Genomic DNA, 18111 nt, shown 5'->3' on the forward strand with positions numbered 1-18111 from the left:
CTCTCCACACTAAAGCGATCAATTGAAATGCCCTGCGCATTACAGGAGCTTCTAAAATGATGTCAGACCCCAGTGGTTTCTTTTAATAAATTTGAAGGTTGCGTTCAGGCAAAAGCCGCATTATCCACGGATCTGGCTGCATCCTTCCCTACTATGCCTACTCTATTGGTCTGGGGTCAAGGGTCGGCTGCGGCCGGGGTGGATATTGGATACACTGTAGCTAGATGAATATGAGAATCCGGCATCGAACTGTGCTTTGTTCATGAAACAGCTGTCTGTAAAGATGGGAGAACAGCAGAGCAGTGGCCGTATTATTAAAGTCAAAGTACCAATGATTGTCACACACACACTCGGTGTGGCGAAATTATTCTCTGCATTTGACCCATCACCCTTGATCAACCACTGGGAGGTGAGGGGAGCAGTGAGCAGCAGGGGTAGCCACGCCCGGGAATCATTTTTGGTGATTGTGACAGGACTCCAGCCGTCATCGTGTGGGTTGTGGTGACAATCGATACAAGACGCATCGTAGCAGGTTTGACTGTGATTTATTATTTCAACAATCATGAATTCTTGCCTGTCTGTCGCGGCAATTTCTAGCGCGCCAGCTCTTCCTGCTCGTCGCGGCGCACCTTTCGGTGGCCGGTGGCTGCATCATCCGCGGGGTGGCATCTCACTCTGGGTTGATCTCGTCGCTCTCGTGGTCGTTGTTGTCCGTTGTCTTCTCGCCTACTTCTGCCACGATTGCTCCTCCCTCTCCCCTTTTATGCTGCAGCAGAAGATGCAGGGATTGAGCACAGGTGTGTTGTGTACGCACCTGACTCTGATGGCTGTAGTGTCGCTCCAGCCGTGCCCCGCCTCTCTGCTCTGCTGCATGCTCCGCCTCCTGGCCGCCATCTTGGGCAGGACCACCGTTTGCCCTGGCCCGCTGTCGGCTCGTCGGCTCCGCCTCCCCATAGTGATTTATTTAAATATCCATCCATCCATTTTCTACCGCTTGTCCCTTTTGGGGTCGCGGGGTGCTGGAGCCTATTTTAGCTGCATTCGGGCGAAAGGCTGTGTACACCCTGGACAAGTCGCCACCTCATCACAGGGCCAATACAGATTGACAACATTCACACTCACATTCACACACTAGGGCCAATTTAGTGTTGCCAATCAACCTATCCCCAGGTGCATGTCTTTGGAGGTGGGAGGAAGCCGGAGTACCTGGAGGGAACCCACGCAGTCACGGGAAGAATTTTCAAACTCCACACAGAAAGATTCCGAGCCCGGGATTGAACTCAGGACTACTCAGGACCTTCGTATTGTGAGGCACATGCACTAACCCCTCTTCCACCGTGCTGCAATATATATATATATATATATATATATATATATATTAATCTAGGTCTTTAGCTCGTCAGGATTTGTTGGTAACAAACCCCAAGATGCAGAGATGGCAGACTTGATGCAGGAAAACATGTCCAATGAAAATGCAGGAAAACAGGGATCAGGAACCAGGAACCAGAAAACAGGCAAACTGGAGACAACAGACAGGAACCAGCAAACAAGAAACAGGGTACAAGATAGAAGGAACCAGGAGACAACAGCAAACCGCCAACAATCCTCAAGCACTGACTGGAGGGCGAGACAGGCCTTAATACCATATTTTTCGGATTATAAATCGCTCTGAAGTATACGTTGCACCAGCCGAAAATGCATGGTAAACAACTCAAATGAATGTTTTATCCAAACGCATACATTTGTGGCCAAGTAAACACATTGTGGGTTTCCTGGACATAGTCTGCATCGCTCAAAGAAAAATCACTAGAAGAGAATCCCTCAGCCATCTTCCACTAGTTTTTTTGATATACAGTATAAATCGCTTGAAAATTCCCTCTTCTCTTCTGGTCGTCATTTGGGATGTCTGTTGTGATTTCCCTTCCTGGTTCCATGACCCGCCTTATCTTGCCTCTGAATGGCCTGTCTCTAATGTTTTGTCCTAATCTCAACCAATGGTGACTCATCATAGTAAACGACCAACCAATCATGGATGTTCCTATACCTGCAAGCTAGGGCTGGGCGATATATCGCGGGTTTGTGTCTGTGCGATATTAAAAATGACTACCGTATTTCCTTGAATAGCCGCCGGGCATGTAATATGCGCCTTCCTTGAATTACTGTCAGGCAAAACTCGCTCACCAGATTTATTAGCGCATGCTTACTTTTACCGCCGGGTCAAATTCGTGACGCTTTCCCTGCCGTCATTTTCAAAATGGCGGAGGAGTACTTTTTTACTTTTACTGTTTGTAAACCAGGGCTTCACGGTGGCAGAGGGGTTAGTGCGTCTGCCTCACAATACGAAGGTCCTGCAGTCCTGGGTTCAAATCCAGGCTCGGGATCTTTCTGTGTGGAGTTTGCATGTTCTCCCCGTGAATGCGTGGGTTCCCTCCGGGTACTCCGGCTTCCTCCCACTTCCAAAGACATGCACCTGGGGATAGGTTGATTGGCAACACTAAATTGGCCCTAGTGTGTGAATGCGGGTGTGAATGTTGTCTGTCTATCTGTGTTGGCCCTGCGATGAGGTGGTGACTTGTCCAGGGTGTACCCCGCCTTCCGCCCGATTGTAGCTGAGATAGGCGCCAGCGCCCCCCGCGACCCCGAAAGGGAATAAGCGGTAGAAAATGGATGGAATGGATGGATGTTTGTAAACCAGAGGTCTTGTTCCACAGCCATACAGATCACACTAATGGTTGTGATATAAAACAATTTTAACACTCTTACTAATATGGGCCACACCCTGTGAACCCTAACCAAACAAGAATAACAAACACATTTCTGGAGAACATTGGCTCTGTAACACATTATAAACGCGACATAAGAATTAACCAGAATTCCAATGCATCCATGACTCTTGGATGCACCCACCTCAACCGTGCGTCGGTTGAGGTGGGTGGGGTTTGGGGCGTGTGTATAATATAGATGCAGTGGAATTCTGGGTAATTCTTATGTTGCGTTTATAATGTGTTACAGAGCCAATGTTCTCCAGAAATGTGTTTGTTATTCTTGTTTGGGTAGGGTTCACAGAGTGTGGCGCATATTAGTAAGAGTTTTAACGTTGTTTATATCACAACCATCAGTGTAAACGGTATGGCTGTTGACCAAGTATGCATTGCAATCTCACATGAGAAGCAGCGAAATGCATGCGTCTGGCCGGCATGCAGATAGCATGGTGTAAAGGTGGGCGCGATGACATGCTGTAGAGCAGTGGTCTCCAACCACTGGGCCGCGGCCGCAAAATAATTTTCTATTTTTTTTTTTTTAATCACACTCAATTTTTTACTGCATGCGATTGGTAAGCGCAGGGGTGAGAAAAGGTTTTAAGATTATTAGCGCCTGCTTACTTTTACCGCATGCCTTGATTAAGCGCAGGTGTGAGAAGAGGTTTTAAATTAATTAGCGCCCCGGCGGCTATTCAAGTAAATGCGGTATACCGTGATATTCAAGTATACGTTCTCACACAATTGCTTTTCGCTGCGGGCATTACACTACAGGCTCTTCCCACTCCTTCTTGTGTCTCCTTCTCACAGACAAGCGCACCTTCTTACACACGTCATATACTATCACGTCATACATCACATACATATACGCCCTCGTGGAGCAGAGATGTAGCAGACTGGGTAACGTTAGCTGTGATGCTAGCGGAGCTGTGCGAGTGGTAATACGAGAGAAAGAAGGGGCAAATCTGGAAACAAATGAATGAAGAATTAATTCCCAAGAAAAACAGCAGGGGGTCCATCGTCTGCCGGTGGTTCGGCTTTAAGTGCGAATATGTGGAAGAGACAACTTTAATTTGTCAAGTGTGGAGCACAAACGTTGCGACCAAAAGTAGCATTACTGCTAATATGTAGCATCATTTGAAAAGTCACCTGCTAGAGAATGAAGAGTGTTTACTCCGCATGACAACATTTCCATTCGGTGCCACACCAACAAAATGCCAAGGCAAACATTTCCAGATCAACACCGTATGAAAAAAATAGTCAACAACAAAAGGAGATAATGTCGGCAGGAACCTACCACATAGTGAAGGACGAAAACAATTTGATTTCCTATTATGCAGCTCATTTTTATTTGATAGTTATTGAAATATCTTGTGTGACATCATGCACAAAAGTGCACTTTCTTTATTTTAAACTATTGTAGTGGCGTTCTGAACAAAAAGTGCACTTTAATTTAGTGTTGTTTTGATATGTCATCTTAGTGACATCATGCACAAAAGTGAACTAATAACTTGTTTTAAAATGTCTCTGACAATCTTGCACTTTCTGTTTTGGAAATGACATGAATGTTTGTGCCACTGCTTAATAACTGTTTAATTAATACACTTTTGGTCAATTGACTTCGTTGTGATTTCCCTCTCTGCTTGAAAGTTTAAAATGAGCATATATTAATGCAGTATGAAGAAGAATGTTTTAATGTAGACACATAGAATCATCATACAGCTGTGATTATATGCATCAAGTGTTCATTCAAGGCTAAGGCAAAATACGGCGATATATATCGTGTATCGCGATATGGCCTATAAATATCGAGATTTTTTAAAAAAGGCCATATCACCCAGCCCTACTGCAAGCACGTCTTGGAAGGAGTAAGGAGAGGGGTTTAGTAGCCCAGGGAGTGGGAAGCGGGGAAGAACAACGAACACACCAAATAAGTTTGGTCATTTTAATGTGAAATAAATTATATCAATATTAGGATATTTTCTTATTTTCTTGTTTAAAAATATACATATATCTCTTTCAAACCTGATATATTGCCCAGCCCTAATGCAGGTCACTAAAATAAAACAGTCATGTTGTTTCCTAGGCTCCAAATAAACAGAGATGTGCAACATAATCTGATGTGGTATATTAACTGTCATGACGGGTGTGCTTTTGTATGTCTGCAGTACGGGACAGGTGACTGGCCTGCAGAGGGGTCCAACCATTGAGAAGTGGGATTACGACAGTCAAGGCAGAATCATTTCTAGAGTGTTTGCTGACGGAAAGACATGGAGCTACACGTACCTGGATAAGGTAAAGGCAAATCACAGCGGTCATTGTACAGTGGGGCAAAAAAGTATCTAGTCAGCCACCGATTGTGCAAGTTCTCCCACTTAAAATGAAAGTGCTAAAACATACCGGTGTAGTGAGTTTACATTATTCACCCAAGGAACTTTAGTTACTAGAGAGTTCCGGTCGGACGGTTTTTCACGGGACTTCACCATGTTGCAAATACACCATTGACCATCTACAAGAAGCTGAGCGTCGCAGTCTTTTTCAATCAGTTTAATTGTTGCTCGTCATGGTTCTAATCACATCTACAGGTGTTTTCAACACCTGATTGAAAAGACCTTATTCAAATTCTGTTCTTAAGAGTTATGATCTTCAAGGGGTTGAATAATTTTGTCAATGAGATATTAAGAAAAATTTCCTTTTTTGGTATTTTGTAAAATACAGTGTTACAATTTAAGTTGCATTTGTCTATTTGACACATCTTTATTTGATATGACTAAAAACAAAACACGGAATAAATGTCCAACTTGCTAAAACACCAAAATTCTGTGGGGTTTAATAATTTTGATCACAACTGTATATAAATAAATGTTGATTGATTGAAAATGATAGCTGGTACAAAAATCGGCCTAAATAAAAAACAGTGTCACTAACAGGGAGTGGCTAGTGACACAAAAACATATAAAGGAGAGGCAAGTCCCTGAATGATAGCCACACATTCTGTCCAGGTTTGTAGGTGGGTGTGGGTCGACGGTGACAATTAGCCAGTTTTTGGCCGCGTTCTGATGGTTCCACAAAGCCAGGCGAGCACCATAAAGATGGGCAGTCACCGCAGACTCCGCCTCCAAAGAAGGCAAGGCAAATAAACAATTTCACTAGCGGGGAGTCGCCAGTGACAAGAAAAAAGGTCTATCAAACTGAGGGAAAATAAGAAAAGGTGGTCTTTGGGAAAAGACAGGGAGACTGAGCACAAAGGTCAAACAAAAACTAAGCAGGATGACTCAAATAGGAGCTTGGCGAAGACACGATGTGGTGAAGTATCGTGTAAAAGATGCGGCGCCAGCAGGTGTGAGTGATCAGACTAAATAGGGAGCATGGGTTGCAAATAGCTGCTTCCCCTGGGAACTATGGCAGCTGAATAAAGTCAAAACAGAGCAGCAACATTGCCAGAAGGAGACACACAAAGACAGACATGTATCAAAAACGTTAGATTTTTGTTGTTTAAGCAAGAACTAATGTTTAAAATAGCTCAACATAGCATTATAAAAGGCCATTATCTTTTATTTTAAGCAAAAATAAATCATAAACCAGTAATTTTCAATTAAGTGCAACTTTATGTCACAAATGTTACAAAAAAAAGCTCGACTTAGACCGGGGTTCAGCAACCCGCAGCTCTCAAGCCGCATGCGCCTCTTTAGCGCCGCCCTAGTGGCTCCCTGGATCTCTTTAAGAGATGTGTGAAAATGGAAAAAATGAAGAAAACATTTGTTTTTGTTTTGATCTGCACCTGGGGATAGGTTGATTGGCAACACTGAAATGGCCCTAGTGTGTGAATGTGAGTGTGAATGTTGTCTGTCTATCTGTGTTGGCCCTGTGATGAGGTGGCGACTTGTCCAGGGTGTACACCGCCTGCCGCCCGATTGTAACTGAGATAGGCGCCAGCGCCCCCCGCTACCCCAAAAGGGAATAAGCGGTAGGAAATGGATGGATGGATATTTTCTGTGGTAGGACAAACATGACACAAACCTTCTTGAAATCCCACTTTTATGTTATACATTCTTCACTGATGAGAGTATTTGGCAAGTAACGTTTTGTCAGCAATCCTTGAACTCATCGTAGTTTGTTTACATGTACAACTTTCTCCGACACTGCCACAGAAAGACGTGTTTTATGCCACTCCTCCTTTGTCTCATTTTGTCCACCAAACGTTTTATGCTGTGGACAAAGGTGAGCTTTGTTGATGTTATTGATTTGCTAGAATGCTTTTCCAGGCATATTTGGCCAATCCATGACTGCAAGCTAATCGATGCTGACATGCTATTTAGGCTAGCTGTATGTTCATATTGCATATTCATGCCTCATCTGTTGGTAAATTTGAGCTCATTTACTTTCTTTTACTTATGTCCTCTGTGTATTTAATTTATATTTGCATGTCTCATGACACATTATGTGTATGTAATATGGGCTGCATTTCAGATAGTTGTTGGTGTGCAATGTTGTTCCAGACGACAGCAAACATTACCCAGCTTGCAAATATTAAGATCTATTAGAGAAAGACAGCCTGCCATTCTGAGCCAGTCATTTCCAGAAGTTATCTCATCGTGTGAGAAGCCTCCATTTTACTAATGATTTCCAATGCTGCAAAAATGTGTAGAATAACAATTAAAATACAATATTTATGTCAACAAAGATTTGCGTCTTCCTTTGATAGTAGGCTAATATAACTAATAGGGGTGTTGGAAAAAATCGATTCGAATACGAATCGAATACGTTGTGCAAATCAGAATCGATTCTCATTTTTAAAAAATCGATTTTTAATTATTATTATTATTTTTTAAATCAATCCAACAAAACAATACACAGCAATACCCATCCATCCATCCATCTTCTTCCGCTTATCCGAGGTCGGGTCGTGGGGGCAACAGCCTAAGCAGGGAAACCCAGACTTCCCTCTCCCCAGCCACTTCGTCCAGCTCTTCCCGGGGGATCCCGAGGCGTTCCCAGGCCAGCCGGGAGACATAGTCTTCCCAACGTGTCCTGGGTCTTCCCCGTGGCCTCCTACCGGTTGGACGTGCCCTAAACACCTCTCTAGGGAGGCGTTCGGGTGGCATCCTGACCAGATGCCCGAACCACCTCATCTGGCTCCTCTCGATGTGAAGGAGCAGCGGCTTTACTTTGAGTTCCTCCCGGATGGCAGAGCTTCTCACCCTATCTCTAAGGGAGAGCCCCGCCACACGGCGGAGGAATCTCATTTTGGCCGCTTGTACCCGTGATCTTATCCTTTCGGTCATGACCCAAAGCTCATGACCATAGGTGAGGATGGGAACGTAGATAGACCGGTAAATTGAGAGCTTTGCCTTCCGGCTCAGCTCCTTCTTCACCACAACGGATCGGTACAACGTCCGCATTACTGAAGACGCCGCACCGATCCGCCTGTCGATCTCACGATCCACTCTTCCCCCACTCGTGAACAAGACTCCTAGGTACTTGAACTCCTCCACTTGGGGCAGGGTCCCCTCCCCAACCCGGAGATGGCATTCCACCCTTTTCCGGGCGAGAACCATGGACTCGGACTTGGAAGTGCTGATTCTCATTCCGGTCGCTTCACACTCGGCTGCGAACCGATCCAGTGAGAGCTGAAGATCCCGGTCAGATGAAGCCATCAGGACCACATCATCTTCAAAAAGCAGAGACCTAATCCTGCGGTCACCAAACAGGAACCCCTCAACGCCTTGACTGCGCCTAGAAATTCTGTCCATAAAATGCGGACCAAGCTCTGGCACTGATCATACAGGGAGCGGACCGCCACAATAAGACAGTCCGATACCCCATACTCTCTGAGCACTCCCCACAGGACTTCCCGAGGGACACGGTCGAATGCCTTCGCTAAGTCCACAAAGCACATGTAGACTGGTTGGGCAAACTCCCATGCACCCTCAAGAACCCTGCCGAGAGTATAGAGCTGGTCCACAGTTCCACGACCAGGACGAAAACCACACTGTTCCTCCTGAATCCGAGGTTCGACTCTCCGGCGTAGCCTCCTCTCCAGTACACCTGAATAAACCTTACCGGGAAGGCTGATGAGCGTGATCCCACGATAGTTGGAACACACTCTCCGGTCCCTCTTCTTAAAGAGAGGAACCACCACCCCGGTCTGCCAATCCAGAGGTACCGCCCCCGATGTCCATGCGATGCTGCAGAGTCTTGTCAACCAAGACAGCCCCACAGCATCCAAAGCCTTAAGGAACTCCGGGCGGACCTCATCCACCCCTGGGGCCTTGCCACCGAGGAGCTTTTTAACTACCTCAGCGACCTCAGCCCCAGAAATAGGAGCGTCCACCACAGATTCCCCAGGCACTGCTTCCTCATAGGAAGACGTGTTGATGGGATTGAGGAGGTCTTCAAAGTATTCCTTCCACCTATCCACAACATCCGCAGTTGAGGTCAGCAGATCCGCACAATACACGGTGTTGATAGTGCACTGCTTCCCCTTCCTGAGGCGGCGGATGGTGGTCCAGAATCGCTTCGAAGCCGTCCGGAAGTCGTTTTCCATGGCTTCCCCGAACTCCTCCTATGTCCAAGTTTTTGCCTGCGCGACCGCTGAAGCTGCACACCGCTTGGCCTGTCGGTACCCGATAGGACTCCTTCTTCAGCTTGACGGCATCCCTCACCGCTGGTGTCCACCAAGGGGTTTTAGGATTGCCGCCCCGACAAGCACCAACTACCTTGCGGCCACAGCTCCGATCAGCCGCCTCGACAATAGAGGTGCGGAACATGGTCCACTCGGACTCAATGTCCAGCACCTCCCTCGTGACATGTTCAAAGTTCTTCCGGAGGTGGGAATTCAAACTTTCTCTGACAGGAGACTCTGCCAGACGTTCCCAGCAGACCCTCACAATGCGTTTGGGCCTCCCAGGTGTGTCCGGCATCCTTCCCCACTATCGCAGCCAACTCACCACCAGGTGGTGATCGGTAGAAAGCTCCGCCCCTCTCTTCACCCGAGTGTCCAAAACATAAGGCCGCAAATCCGATGACACAACTACAAAGTTGATCATGGAACTGCGGCCTAGGGTGTCCTGTTGCCAAGTGCACATATGGACACCCTTATGTTTGAACATGGTGTTTGTTATGGACAAACCGTGACGAGCACAAAAGTCCAATAACAAAACACCACTCGAGTTTAGATCCGGGTGGCCATTCTTCCCAAACACGCCTCTCCAGGTTTCACTGTCGTTGCCAACGTGAGCGTTGAAGTCCCCCAGTACGACAAGGGAATCACCCGGGGGAGCACTTTCCAGTACCCCCCGAGTGCTCCCAAAAAGGGTGGGTACTCTGAACTGCTGCTTGGTGCGTAAGCACAAACAAGAGTCAGGACCCATCCCCCCACCCGAAGGCGGAGGGAGGCTACCCTTTCGTCCACCGGGTTGAACTCCAATGTGCAGGCTTTGAGCCAGGGGGCAACAGGAATTGCTCCCCCAGCCCGTCGCCTCTCACTGCCGGCAACGCCAGAGTGGAAGAGGGTCCAGTCCCTCTCGAGAGAACTGGTTCCAGAGCCCTTGCTGTGAGTCGAAGTGAGTCCGACTATATCCAGCCGGAACTTCTCGACTTCGCGCACTAGCTCAGGCTCTTTCCCCCCAGTGAGGTGACGTTCCACGTCCCAAGAGCTAGCTTCTGTAGCCGAGGATCGGACCGCCAAGTGCCCTGCCTTCGGCTGACGCCCAGCTCACATTGCACCCGACCTCAATGGCCCCTGCTATGGGTGGTGAGCCCATTGGAGGGTTGACTCACGTTGCCTCTTCGGGCTGTGCCCGGCCGGGCCTGGCTCCAGAGGGAGACCCCGGTGACCTGCGTCCGGGCGAGGGAAATCTGGGTCCATGTTTTTTCTTCTTCATAGAGGTCTTCGAGCTGCTTTTTGTCTGATCCCTCACCTAGAACCTGTTTGCCTTGGGAGACCCTACCAGGGGGCATAAAGCCCCCGGACAACATAGCTCCTAGGATCATTGGGACACGCAAACTCCTCTACCATGATAAGGTGGCAGCTCAGCAATACCATAACAATGCAATCCAATTCCAAAACCAAACCTGACCCAGCAACACTCAGAACTGCAATAAAGACACAAACACGACACAGAACAAGCCAAAAGTATTGAAACAAAAACGAATATTATCAACAACAGTATCAATATTAGTTATAATTTCAGCAAAGCAGTGATTAAAAATCCCTCATTGACATTATCATTAGACATTTATAAAAACTAAAAAAAAAGAACAATAGTGTCACAGTGGCTTACACTTGCATCGCATCTCATAAGCTTGACAACACACTGTGTCCAATATTTTCACAAAGATAAAATAAGACATATTTTTGGTTTGTTTAATAGTTAAAACAAATTTACATTATTGCAATCAGTTGATAAAACATTGTCCTTTACAATTATAAAACATTTTTAAAAAATCTACTACTCTGCTAGCATGTCAGCAGACTGGGGTAGATTCTGCTGGAATCCTATGTATTGAATGAATACAGAATTGTTTTGAATTTGAAAAATATCGTTTTTGAATCGAGAATCGAATCGAAAAAATCGATATATTATTAAATCGTGACCCCAAGAATCGATATTGAATCGAATCGTGAGACACCCAAAGATTCACAGCCCTAATAACTACATAATGTAGACACTTACATCATGTGTTGCCTTCATTAGGTTTACATTTTTTTGGTATCTTTCAACATTTTGGGTTGCCGACCCCTGACTTGAACTAAAGACAGGGTCTTCAGTCTCAGTCAAGCTGTCACAGTGTGACTCCAGAATGTAAAGACGGTAGGCAAAGTGAAGGTAAAAATATGTTTAATGGGCGAAACTGGGTCGTAAACCACGAGTGTGTCAAAGACCTTAAGCTGCAAGGCGCATGAAAAACAACGGACATAGCAGCACACACCAAACAACAGCGTGAGCAATGCAAGGATCCATCCAGCGTGGTACAGTGGCATAAGAAGCCTCCTGTTTGACAATCAGGGACGGGTTTGTCTCCTGACTTTTAATCAGAGACAGGTGACGGAACCAGCACTCAGAGCAGAGGTAGGAAAATAATCAAATCCATGAATATGTAGAACGGAGTGGGACTAAAAATGAAAGAGCTGGAATAGGCTCCAGCACCCCTGCAACCCCATAAGGGACAAGCGGTAGAAAATGGACGGAAAAATGGATGGAACAATGGGAGCAATGACAAAACATAAAATACCAAGATACTCAAAGTCCAACTGTCACGTGGGGCATGACACCATTTCCACTTGGGTGGCAATGGCTTTACGTGACTTTGTTTGGGGTGCTCAATTTTCCACGACTCATAAAAAGCTGATAACTGATACACTGCACACGTGCACATGCAAAGCGTAGTTGACTGCCATCGCTCCTTCACAGATGCATTTAAAGGCCTACTGAAACCCACTACTACCCACCACGCAGTCTGATAGTTTATATATCAATGATGAAACATTAACATTGCAACACATGCCAATACGGCCTTTTTAGTTTACTAAATCACAATTTTAAATTTTTCGCGAGTTTCTTGTTGAAAACGTCGCGGAATGATGACGCGTACGCGTGACGTCACGTGTTGGGGGGACATATTAGCGAGGCACCAAACACGGCTAAAAGTCGTCTCTGTTCATGGCGTAATTACACAGTATTTTGGACATCTGTGTTGCTGAATCTTTTGCAATTTGTTAATTTAATAATGGAGACTATAAAGAACAATGCTGTTGGTGGAAAGTGGTGGATTGCAGCTGTCTTTAGCACCGAGACACAGCCGGTGTTTCTTTGTTTGTTGTGAAGCAGAGCGGTCAAGCGAACATGTTTTCTCTACGTCAACCAGCATGTTTTTGGATGGGAAAATTGTGATATTAAGTCTAACCGGAGACATCATTGGATTATGGGACTTCCTCCTGCAGTAGCTGTTTAAAAGGCAGCTGAGAGCTTGGCTCCTCAGCTTCTGTCTGTCACCGCAGCCATCCGACACCGAGGTATGTCTTTAGAATCTCACTAAAACTTTATTAAAACAATAAGCAATAAGGGATCTTCCAGAATTATCCTAGTAAATGTGTCTAATTACATCTGAAACGCTCACACTACCGCCGCCCGGGGCCGTCGCTTTTTTTTAATTTTTTTTCTAGTCCTTCACTTTCAATATCCTAATTCACGATTCTTTCATCGTCGCTCAAATTAATGGGGAAATTGTCGCTTTCTCGGTCCGAATTGCTCTTACTGCTGATGGCTATCATTAAAAACAATGTGAATATGTGTGGAGCCCTGCAACTCGTGACGTCACACGCACATACTTCCGGTAAAGGCAGGGCTTTTCTGTTAGCGACCAAAAGTTGTGAATTTTATCGTGGATGTTCTCTACTAAATCCTTTCAGCAAAAATATGGCAGTATGGCGAAATGATCAAGTATGACTCATAGAATGGACCTGCTATCCCCGTTAAAATAAGAAAATCTCATTTCAGTAGGCCTATAACAAAACAATAGACCGCTCCTCTGCACGCAATGCTGAAAGTAGATGATCAACTGTCGAGGTGATCATATAGAGCAGGGATGCCTGCCTGGTAAAAATGTGACGTTGGCAAACAAATTGAGTCATTTAAACGGTGAGAACCGATTCGATTCCTTTGCAAATTGTTCGTTTGGGAGCTATTCTTACTCACACATGTCAATAAATCAGAATATGGTGCCAATTGTATTTGATTTCAGGAGTTCAATTAAGACATAGAGACAAATTAAAGGCTTAGCCACTTGTTTTTTTTGCAAATAATCATTAACTTAGAGTTTAATGGCAGCAACACATAGCAAAAAAGTTGGCACAGGGGCATTTTTACCACTGTGTTACTTGGCCTTTCCTTTTAACAACACTCGGTAAACGCTGGGGAACTGAGACCAATTTTTGAAGCTTTTAAGGTGGAATTCTTTCACATTCTTGCTTGATGTACAGCTTAAGTTGTTCAACAGTCTGGGGTCTCCGTTGTTTTATTTTAGGCTTCATAATGCGCCACACAATTTGAATGGTAGACAGGTTTGGACTACAGGCAGGCCAGTCTAGTACCCGCACTCTTTTACTCCAAAGCCATGCTGATGAAACACATGGCTTGGCATTGTCTTGCTGAAATAATCAGGGGCGCCCATGATAACGTTGCTTGGATGACAACATGTGTTGCTCCAAAACCTGTATGTACCTTTCAGCATTAATGCCGCTTCACAGATGTGTAAGTTACCCATGTTCCAAATAGGTGTTTGATGATTATTCCTCAACTTTGTCAGTCTTTTTTGCCAGTTGTGCCAGCTTTTTCGAAACATGTTGCAGGCATCAAATTCCAAAGGAGCTAATATTTGCAAAAAATAACAACGTTTTCCAGTTGTAGCGTTTAATATCTTGTCTTTGCAATCTATTCATTTGAATATAGGTCGAAAAGGATTAGGAAACCAATGTATTCTGTTTTATTTACCAAATACACAACGTGCCAACTTCACTGGTTTTGGGTTTTGTATTATGAGCTACTGAGTTTGGGTTTGTTTTAGCTGCAATCTGTAATCATCACAATTATTGTAAGTTAGGGAGTAGAGTAGTGAGGCGAGTGGCTACTGTGCAGTGAAAAGTGTTTAGAGCTTGTACCGCCCAGCAAAGTGTTTTCTTTAGTCTGAGGTTTAAGGGGCATACAGCGAGTGCAGGGACTGGACATGTACCAAGATTCTCTTCCACTTTGTTAGATAACCTTCACGGTCACTGCTCTAAGCGCTTTCTTTGAAACCTTGTCATTTTGGATGCTCCCTCGCTTACTGCATTCAGACATTTACACGGGAAACATTTTTATTATTAAGGTACATCATGACAAGAATAGTAGAACTGTTTTTGGAAAACATCGAGCAAATGATTTGCAAATCCTCTTCAACTTACGTTCAATTGAATAGACTGCAAAGACAAGAAATTCAATGTTCAAACTGTGAAACTTGTTTTTTGGGGGGCCAATTAATCGTTAACTTAGAATTTAATGGCAGCAACACATTGCAATAAAGTTGTCACTGGGGCATTTTTACCACTGTGTTACATGGCCTTTCCTTTTAACAACACTCAGTAAATGTTTAATAAATTAGGAGACCAATTTTTTAAGCTTTTCAAGAGGAATTATTTTCCATTCTTGCTTGATGTACGGCTTAAGTTGTTCAACAGTCCGGGGTCTCCGTTGTGGTATTTCAGGCTTCATAATGCGCCACACATTTTCAATGGGAGACAGGACTGGACTACAGGCAGGCCGGTCTAGTACCCACACTCTCTTACTACGAATTCAGGCTGTTGTAACACGTGCAGTATGTGACTTGGCATCAGGGGCGGTTCTAGGCATGCTTTTATGAGGGGGCAGTCAGAAATGTGAAGGGGGCATCATGTGTACACATCATGCTCCAGCACTTTTTTTTCTGTGCTTATAGTAACGATGCTTTCTTCATTGAAATGGGTCTTAGGCTATGTGTCCAACCCCAACCTGGAGTAGTGGATTGCACTTTGTCAGGCCTCTACCTTCAGACCTGTCCAACTTGGGTGTCCCACCTGAAAACTAAGCTCCTGCTGGTATAGCTCTTACGGTCACTGAGGCACGCAAACCCCCTGACCACAATAAGGTGGCAATCCCTCAGGGGGGGAAACTGAAAAATAAAAATAAAAATAAATGAATAAAATAAAATAAAACATCCTTCATCCAGATTTTATCAACCAACAACATAAAATGTATCCTAACTGGATGGCCTAACCCTCAAATAAATGTTGACCCAAAGAAGGACTTCACACACTACAGTCAATATTTACAAAACTGAAAGGTAGTCTGGTGAATAATGATTAAAAAGAATCTCAAACTAATTTATAAAACAGAACATGGGCACTCATCTGGGCACAAAATTCATTCACTCCAATGTATGTGTTGCCCACTTGCTTGTAAATTGATGAAAACGGCAGTGTTTTTGTTTTTAGGTGTCTTGGTCATATCAAATGAAACTTATAATTTGTTTATTACAAAATGTAGATTGAAACATTAAAGGTTGACTATGTAGAATTACAAGAAAAACAACAGAAAAAGAATTCCTGCTGTCGATTGCCAGACCGTTGCTAAGTAAAACGGGCCGTTGCTAGGGACTCTGCTCTGAACAGAGGACAGCAGAGGAGGACTGTTAAGCAGGATATATACCTTATGTTTCATTTTTACCCTCATTAACAGCATCATAAATGACTTGTAGCTTGTTACAGGGACAGTGGAGGCTCTCTGCCTTCCAAACCACTGCTGCTCAGAGCCTCCGCTGTCACTGCTCTCGTCAAGTTGTAAAAAAAAAAAAAAGGAACTCCGTAGCACCGAAAGTCCGCGACGATAAACGTGTTTATGACAGATAAACCACACAAGTAAACCCATCCTGACAAGTATATGATAAATGTAGACAACTTTTCCTTTTCTTTTACTTTCATACTGCAACAGTGATTGGATGTTTACTGAGGGCTGAGGGGTGTGTGCGGGTGTGTGTCTGCTGCGCAGCCTGTGGAATGTTGAATACACGCACAGCGGAGGGAGGGATTAGAGGGAAGCTGACACTACTATATCGTGTGTGTCCCTTTTTCGGCGGATTTTTCCGCTAGTGCAGATAATTTTGTCAACTTGTAATGTAGTAATTTTATGAGTTTATTAAAATTTGCTTTCTCAAATTTTAATTTGAGGGGGCAAGACATTTATTTAAGGGGGCTCTGCCCCCTCTTTCCCCTGCGTAGAGCCGGCCATGCTTGGCATTGTCTTGCTAAAATAAGCAGGGGCGTCCAAGAAAAAGACGTTGCTTGGATGGAAACATATGTTGCTCCGAAACCTGAATGTACCTTTCAGCATTAAAGGTGCTTTCACAGATGTGTAAGTTACCCATGCCTTGGGCACTAATACACCCCCATACCATCACAGATGCTGGCTTTTGAACTTTGCACCTAGAAAAGTCCGGATGGTTGTTTTCCTTGTTGGTCTGGGGGACACGACGTCCACAGATTTCAAAAACATTTTGAAAAGTGGACACTTTTCCACTTTGCATCAGTCCATCTTAGATGAGCTCGGGCCCAGCGAAGCCGGCGGCGTTTGTGGGTGTTGTTGATAAATGGCTTTTGTTTTGCATAGTAGAGTTTCAACTCGCACATACAGATGTAGCGACAAACTGTAGTTTCTGACAGTGGTCTTCTGAAGTGTTCATGAGTCGATGTGATGAAATCCTTTACACACTGATGTCGCTTTTTGACGCAGTATCGTCTGAGGAATCGAATGTCAAGTGCATTCAATCTTAAAGACAGCCGGGAGACATAGTCCTCCCAACGCGTCCTGGGTCTTCCCTGTGACCACCTACTGGTCGGACGTGCCCTAAACACCTCCCTATCAAGGCGTTTGGGTGGCATCCTGACCAGATGCCCGAACAACCTCATCTGGCTCCTCTCGATGTGAAGGAGCAGCGGCTTTACTTTGAGTTCCTCCCGGATGGCAGAGCTTCTCACCCTATCTCTAAGGGAGAGCCCCGCCACACGGCGGAGGAAACTCATTTCTGCCGCTTGACCTTTTGGTCATAACCCAAAACTCATGACCATAGGTGAGGATGGGAACGTAGATCGACCGGTAAATTGAGAGCTTTGCCTTCCGGCTCAGCTCCTTCTTCACCACAACGGATCGATAAAGCGTCCGCATTACTGAAGACGTCGTACAGATCTGCGTGTCAATCTCAGGATCCACTCTTCCCCCACTCGTGAACAAGACTGCAAGGTACTTGAACTCCCCCACTTGTGGCAAGATCTCTTCCACAACCCGGAGATGGCACTCCACCCTTTCCCGGGCGAGAACCATGGACTCGGACTTGAAGGTGCCGATTCTCATCCCAGTTGCTTCACACTTAGCTGCGAACCGATCCAGTGAGAGCTGAAGATCCTGGCCAGACGAAGCCATCAGGACCACGTCGTCTGCAAAAAGCAGAGACCTAATCCTGCAGCCACCAAAGTGGAACCCCCTCAACGCCTTGACTGCGCCTAGAAATTCTGTCCATAAAAGTTGTGAACAGAATCGGTGACAAAGGGCAGCTTTGGTTGAGTTTCAACTCTCACTGGAAACTAAGGATGCTTTAAAATGTGGTATCAGAAATTATCAGTATCAGTTTCAAAATTATTGCTATCGGTTTAAAAAATGTATAACTTTTTAAAACGCCGCTGTGTACACGGACATAGGGAGAAGTACAGAGCGCCAAATAACTTTAAAGGCACTGCCTTTGCGTGCCGGCCCAGTCACATAATATCTACGACTTTTCATACACA

The 18111-nt window shown here is 45.1% G+C and overlaps 1 protein-coding gene across 6 annotated transcripts in view; it reads left to right on the forward strand.

Moving 5' to 3' along the window:
- Positions 1-18111, forward strand: part of tenm3 (teneurin transmembrane protein 3) — a 779964-nt gene that overhangs the window by 714099 nt on the left and 47754 nt on the right. For all 6 annotated transcript variants that reach the window (XM_061880866.1, XM_061880868.1, XM_061880869.1 and 3 more), the window contains one exon: positions 4928-5054. In XM_061880866.1, the coding sequence (XP_061736850.1) occupies positions 4928-5054 (127 nt within the window). The remainder of the gene's footprint in view (positions 1-4927; positions 5055-18111) is intronic.

Source organism: Nerophis ophidion, linkage group LG20 (assembly GCF_033978795.1).
Source record: "Nerophis ophidion isolate RoL-2023_Sa linkage group LG20, RoL_Noph_v1.0, whole genome shotgun sequence".
Lineage (NCBI taxonomy): Eukaryota > Metazoa > Chordata > Actinopteri > Syngnathiformes > Syngnathidae > Nerophis > Nerophis ophidion.